This window comes from Watersipora subatra, chromosome 9, assembly GCF_963576615.1.
Source record: "Watersipora subatra chromosome 9, tzWatSuba1.1, whole genome shotgun sequence".
Lineage (NCBI taxonomy): Eukaryota > Metazoa > Bryozoa > Gymnolaemata > Cheilostomatida > Watersiporidae > Watersipora > Watersipora subatra.
The window spans coordinates 38,630,457-38,637,753 of record NC_088716.1 but is presented as its reverse complement, the minus strand read 5'-3'; the positions used below and the strand labels follow the sequence as shown (position 1 = coordinate 38,637,753).

Below are 7,297 nucleotides of genomic sequence, written 5' to 3'. Positions count from 1 at the left end.
AATAATGAAAGGAAAAGATTATATGTTTATGTTTTTCTCCCTAAAATATGAGAAATTCAATATTGGCCAATAGTAGAAGTAAAATGCACCGATATTATTAGAATAACCAATATTATTAATATAGTTATAATAGAAAACCAATGCACAACTTTGTTTACATTTTAAAATCTGATAGCTAACAATATCAAGAAGTTGTGATATTTATATAGATTTTTAGAAAATCTATTTAACAAAACTATTTGCAAAAAATAATAGCAGTAACATATTACCCATCATCGATGTTGTTAGTATGACTATTACACTTCAAAAGTCGTCTAAGCTTATAATTAAATATTGTAATAATCTCGTAAGAATCATTAGAAAAAAATATCATCGAAATTTCCTTTAGTTTCACTGCTTTGGACATCAGCTAGAATACCGAAGTACTCAAAAGTTTCCAAAATTTCAATTACTTTGAAATCGGCAAAAAAGAAATGATTTCTGTACTTCTACGTTAATTACAGAAACCTTCGGCAATTCGACATTGCTATAGACTGGTGAAATGTGCACGTTTTTTCGTGAACTGCGCAAGAACTAATGATTCTATTCTCTGTTGCTCGCTGTTTCGTTTGCCGGTCTCAACTTTTATTAAACCGAGCATGTCAAGCGTTTTGTGATGAATTTTGGCCAAATTAAATTGTCTGTTTGTGTATAATCCGTTCAGATGGGTAAGTTTTAAGAGACTGCTGACAATTTACAAACACTTGGTAACATATTTAAATAAGCTTATATGTGTTTTGTATCGTTATTATACTTTAACGACTCCACAAAACGGTAGTTCAATTTGTTGATGAGATTTTGAAACAAGGGTTTGCGACGATGTTAATGAATAATTTTCGTAAGTTGTGTGCACAAGCATTTATCATAAAAACTCTTAGAATTCGCTCCCGCTTGTTTTGTCATGGGATAATAAACTCTTTTTTATGCTAGATTATTATTAGTGTTTCACTCCAATACATAAACATTTTATCTCATTTAACGACTATGAATCGAAACTTTATCATTTTCAATTATGGTTGAAAAGGATTCCTCAATATAGAGTACAGTACACAGTCATTCAAATAAATTAGTAAATCCAGCATTTATAAACTTGATCAGTAAATGTCACATAACATCAGAATTAACTTGCCACAATGAAAAACACAAAAATAGATTTTGATGAAACTTTATAAATATTACTTAAAAGAAACTTGGTAACCCTCTCTCTAAATATTATCTCATGTCGTTTTCTAAACATTAGCAATTTAATTACATATACTGTAGTTGGTAGTAACGATTAAAATTCAGCAGTCCGTAATTTGTTTATTTAACATCAGAATCTCTCTGAAAATTTAGGTTTATGTTGAGGCATTTAGTCTGCTGTTTCTAACAATTGATATACATAGGATACAAGCTCTAGAGGTCCTAGCAAAGCAGGTTATAAAAGAAACAATAGTATTCAGGTGTTGACACATCTAGACACTGATTGCTGCCATATTCTTTACTAAAGTTATTCTATATACTCTGGGGACTTTTATAGGCTAAGTCACAGATTTAGTTAACATAGTCTGTAAAACATCGTTTCATGTGATCAATAACTTGGTTACAAACTATCCCTAAATTTTGCTTGCCATAAACCTGTTGTCTTTTACAAATAATAAGACGAAAACTTGTGAGCTCTTCTGTTCTCTCTAGAATGTAAAGCTGTTTGTACAATCAGTGTTTGAATGAGTCGATAAACAAGGTTACAAGCTATAGTATCGTTACTCTTTTACAATTTATTAGCTTCTTGAAATAGTTGGATACTAACAAGAGCAAAGTACTGTCATCATCACACTTTAACAGAATGCTATAAATACCTCATAACATCTATTCAACATGTTTCGTAACATAAGAGTGTGAATAGGCATATTATCAATATGCACTTTGTAATTGTCACAGCCGCAGCGAAGAATACCGTAATCATATACATAATAGCTATTGATTCATGTTAAAGTTTGATATTTTAATAAGCCTAGACTATGTACACTAGAAAAAAACTTGATGTCAACATCAGATAGTTTGTTAAAAAGTCATTTTCTTAATTGCAATAAGTTCCTTGCATAATACCATTTAGCGGCGCTGTCAAACACTTTGTTTCCAAGTTTAGTTGAAGTTGAAGAATTTTTTAACACCATCGAAAATTGCAACTCTAGTTTAGCAATATTAAAAATAAAGGCTATAAATTATATTATTATTGATTTTTGCAGAAAAATATTAGAAAGTTATAGTAAAAACATTTTATAAGACAATGTTAATAAGCAAATCATATCATAATAATAATACCGAGTAGCAATCAAAATAAATTATTTTTTCTAAATTATATTCAGATAGAGTAGTTTTTATTTTTACACTGTTTCCTAGCTCTTAAATTTATATAGGGCCTACATGGTTATTCTAAAGGTGACCAGAGTAAAGATGTCTTGTACTCATAGGAAGGTGAGCTTTAGAGTTCCTTGCAGGGCAGGTTGTGGAAGGGACAATAGTCTTTAGGTGCTGACACATCTAGACACTGATGGCTGCCGTATTCTTTACTAAAGTTACTCCATATACTCTGTGGTCTTTCATAGGCCAAGTCACAAATGTATTTCATGTAGTCTGCAACAAAGGTTTATAGTATCCTTATTCGCCAAACTTATATATTTTAGGTTATTAGCAGACAGAAAAGAGACGTCTGAGCACTTCTTTGTTTTATTTGTTTTGCTTCATACACATTTTTTGGTAGTACGGCAGTAAGGCAGCATAGATGTGCAACAGACAATGATCTGGCAGTTAGTGGTGCATCTTATGCATAGTTCAACTCAAACTAACTTTTTTAACAACTACGCTTCGAAAAAATCTTACCTCTAACATATTTTTCAATGCAAGCAATACTTTATTATATAAATTCACAGTTTTTAAACCTTAGTATATTCGACATTACTTGCCGATGCAAGTTTTTGAAGTTTAAAATCAAAAAAATACAATACTAGAATAATGTTCGGCATTGCAAGGGTAATAAAAAAGCAGCTTACTAACATTGTCAAGTAATCCTGTCTCCATTGGCTATGTTGACTAATTAGCCAATGGAAAGTTAGCAAATTGGCTGATTTGAGTAGCTTAAGTTACTAACTTAAGCTTGCTTTTACTGCTAAACGTGTTGTAATAAGACTCAGACACACTAGGCAATATTTAGTGCAATATCATGGCGAGTGTCACCAACCCGTACTGGAACTAGCCCAGCGAGCTAATGCTGCGCGATATCGATATACTTTCTGTTTCAGAACTTAATCCCGCAAGATGCATTTCAATTGGTTGATTTTCCAAGAATTCGTTGCTCTAGCTGTTAATTGTTTGCTGTCAATGTCTACCAACATACATTAATAACATTTTGCTAGTTTGTTACAATCAAAACATCATCGTAATGAACATGGAATTGCTTATAGATTTTATAAGAGTACACCCAGTCCTGTATGACACAACCCACAATAATTACAAAAATATCAAGTTGAAAACGAACATTTCGGAGTCATCCGTTACGCAGGTTCACACTTTGAAGATGTTAAATGGTTATCGTATTACAATTTAAAACTACTATGCAGTAAAGCATATACAAACATCGTAAATTTTTGCTGCTCATAATACCGAAAATTGTTTTTTATATTTTTTGTAATGTGTGTGTAATTTATGAAATTGAGATAGACCTAGTGAGAAAATAAAAAATAGTTTACGATGTTGTCTAAAAAGCATCATGTTTACTTAAACTTGTTAAAAACTTTGATGAAACTGGTGATGCAGAATTTTATTGGCTGTTTGTGAGCATGCATTTGGTATCGCTAATTGGTGAATCACAAAATGTGTGTAAGAACACACCATCTCTGCGCTGCCCATGAAGTGATAAAATCAGTTAGTGTGTTGGCACATTAACAGTCGTGAGCAGTGAAGTCAGTGAACCGTGAAGTCAGCTTATGTAACGCTATGTGTCACATAACGTGACAAAGCGTTACATAAATCATGCATAACTTCACTATGTTATGCATGTCTTAACCAATGTAATGATTATGTGTACAACTAATCCATTGTATCAAAAGTAAGGCCATGTGGCTCAATAGGTTAGTTTTCCAGTCTCTAAAACTGGATGTGCGGTGCTCAAATCTAGTGTTTTACAAATGACACACAAATGACAGACCAATAAAAACACAAAGAAATAAACTAAAAACACTATCATATATACGTAAGTGTATAAATATAATGCTGAACTCAAAGCTTTTGGTTAAGATCTCGGAGTTTATTGCCAGTCGCTATTTTAACACGCTTTAATATTATTTTATTGAAAACAGCTGATAAAAAAAAGTTAACATCAAATCAAACTAAATGATCTCATAATATATTTTGTTTTATAATTCTTTTTGGCATATTTTTGTTAAATTCAAATGCTTAAAATAACATCGCAGTAAAAATGTGATAAAAAAGATCAGTGTTTATTGTTTAAGACAGTCAACCATGCTGAGGCCGGCTAAAAACAACTTTTGGTTAAATCTGCTTTATTGAGGTTTGCATCAACACAGCTAGCCAGAGTTTGTAGGAGTTGCAGTTATTGAAGAAGACCATAAGTTTTGAATAAAAATATAATTTTCAGTTTAAAGAACTAAAATGAATAAAAATCTGGACAGTGCCCATTTTTCTTCAAGTCTAAACAACTTAGCTGAAAGAAGCTCTAGCATAAATAAGGTTTTTTGATCAATATACAATGATATGCATAAATCTAAGTATTTGTAAGTCTGTGTCGTATGTCCAGTTTATTACTATTGGTTAAAATACTCATGTTTGCAACGCTGGAACTACTTGAAGCAAACTATTTGAAGTACGCTTGAACTACTATAACAAAAAGTGGCTGAACCTCTCCAAAAAAATTCCTTGCAGTCGAATGAGCAATAAAAGATCTGGATGTCTAATGACTATAAAAAAAAGTTATTCAGGCAACAGCAAGGTGACTGCATAGTTTAGCGGTGGTGCACTTGGCTTAAAGTCTATGCATGAAAATGTATACATTTGATTACCACAAGTTGCAAACTTGTTATCTTAAAGCCTAGATAGAAAACAAACACAGCTCTTGTTACAGTAAAGATTTAGACTAGCTTAAGTGACTCAAATTTATTTAGTAACAATACTTAGACATCGGCAACTACATTACCGTTACTGCTTATAAGCTACTTAATATTCTGAGGAAGTTTGTAGCACAAGAAGTACAAAAATGCTTCTCAACAATTTGTTGGAGCTATACTTCAAGTTTTTAAATATTTGAATTATACATTGGTAAGACACATAGAAATAAACAAACACTCTCATTTGCAAGTTAGAATAGTAATTGCTGTATAATTATGTTGATTAAAAATTAAGTATTTATGGAAAAACTGTTTGTATTACTAGTGCAACACTGGTCATTCATTTCGGCTTTACTATGATAAGAGCGTGTTAACTCATTATCTGTTTAAGCTGTTTAGCTTACAAATTAGGAATAAACAATACTTTTAAGGAGAATCAACCATCCAAATTTCAGCTTATTAGAGCGACACTCTACCACCTGCTCACTAGTGTCGTTTTAGAATTAATGGGCCTATACCTGTTCTCTCCACATTTTTGGGACCCCTGACTATCTTTTGCTGCGTACTGGACTGCCAAAGTGCTAGTAGACATAATTTGTGTGAGTTACGTGTAAGTAGATCTACAATTTGATCAAAGAATGAACCATTGAATCCTTTCAAATACGCCTTGTAAAAGCTTAGGTGAACATTGCTTCATATCTCTTTGAAAAATACAGAATGTCATTGAAAACTGAGTATTTTTTAAATATTCTTCAAATGAAAGGTTTATATAATGCATGTGAGTTGCATACCTCCATGGTACATCAGAGTTCTGTCTGGTGCCATAATATGGCTGCTGCCATTCAGCCTATAAGAGTTTCTCCACTGATGGTAGTAGTTGAAGGCATCTGGCTCTTTAGCAATGTACTTGAGGTGATTCGCAAGGTCTTCTGGCGAAGAGAAGTTCTTAACATGTATAAAACTGTTAGGAGGAGCTATGGCGTAGTAGTCTTCAATTGAGACTCCACCTAAAGCTATAGGTATCATTGCGTCGTCTGATTCTAGAACTTTCCAAAATTTCTCTGTAATGTAATCCTGGCAAAGGCTGTTTTCAAATGACAAATAAAACATGTACTCATCAAAGTTAGGTTCTCCATGGTTGTAAATGTTCCCATTTACAGAGTTTAAAACCAAACTACAACTTTCGGCCTTTGATGTAAATACATCTATAGAAAAATGTTTAGATAGCTCTACGACATACTCTTCTCGAGCGCTAAAAACATTTTGGTTGCTTTCCGTGGTTTTGCAATGTGATACCATCCAGAGTGCTTTCATATCTGCCTTGTTAACAAAGTATCTTTGGTGTATAGGAGTTATCGGTACTATAATTGGTCTGAATATATGAAAGCTTGCTTGTGTCTTCCTGTTAAATGTCACGCTGTAGTTGAACATCCCGTCCCAATTCGATTGAACAAATCGTTTCTTGAGCTTACTCTGGGGCTCTTTAGATAAGAATACCCATAAGTCATTTGGACCTTTATGAGGGGGCTTCTCAAAGAGTGACACTTCTCCGTTGCCAAAAATGAGGACATCTGCTCCTTGGCTATTTTTGCTTCCCCACTCATTCATACATTGGTGTTGGCTGGTATTTACAACTTTAACAACTTTCTTATGAGTGTGTCCGTTAATGAGTCGAAGTAGTTTCATTGCTGTAGGAGACTGGGAGGCAGTTGAGCTGTGAGCCGATGATATTTGTGTATGAATTCCAACATTCATTTTAATTGCTAAAATAAACACTTGGGGATCAACTAATATAGTAAACCAGAAAACTACCCACATAAGATTCTAGATAACAAGTATTGTGGTGGAAGCCAGCTGACAATGCAGCCAGATAATTCAGCTGGGCAAGCCATTCATAGCTAGCCGACTAGCCAAATGGAACGCTGTGAATAGTAGAGAGCGAAGCCTATCTGAAGAAAGGCATATGATTTGTTCATGTACAAAGAGAGCCATTTCACCAAGGAGATAAACTTACTATGCCTGATATACAATTTCAAACTTTCCCTTGAACTATTCTCGTATAATATATTTATGCTACAAATATGTTAGCACACTATAACCACTCACTACTACTGAAACTTCACGATAGCTGACATCATAGGTAAAGCATTTCGATT

At 33.2% G+C, this 7,297-nt stretch overlaps 1 protein-coding gene across 1 annotated transcript; it reads right to left on the bottom strand.

Annotated features, from left to right (window-relative positions):
- Positions 1 to 2,503: 2,503 nt before the first annotated feature.
- Positions 2,504 to 6,896, bottom strand: LOC137405050 (alpha-(1,3)-fucosyltransferase C-like). The gene is made up of 2 exons (XM_068091277.1): positions 5,933 to 6,896; positions 2,504 to 2,655 (listed from the first exon to the last, which is right to left on the bottom strand). The coding sequence occupies exons 1-2, from the start codon at positions 6,894 to 6,896 to the stop codon at positions 2,504 to 2,506; spliced, it is 1,116 nt and encodes a 371-aa protein (XP_067947378.1).
- Between the last annotated feature and the right edge of the window lie 401 nt (positions 6,897 to 7,297).

Coding starts and splice junctions, on each gene's coding strand:
- LOC137405050 (XM_068091277.1), bottom strand. CDS start 6,896: ATGAATGTTGGAATTCATACACAAATATCATCGGCTCACAGCTCAACT. Junction 2,656..5,932: donor AACTCTGATGTACCATGGAG/GTATGCAACTCA, acceptor CCTTTGTTGCAG/ACTACATGAAATACATTTGT.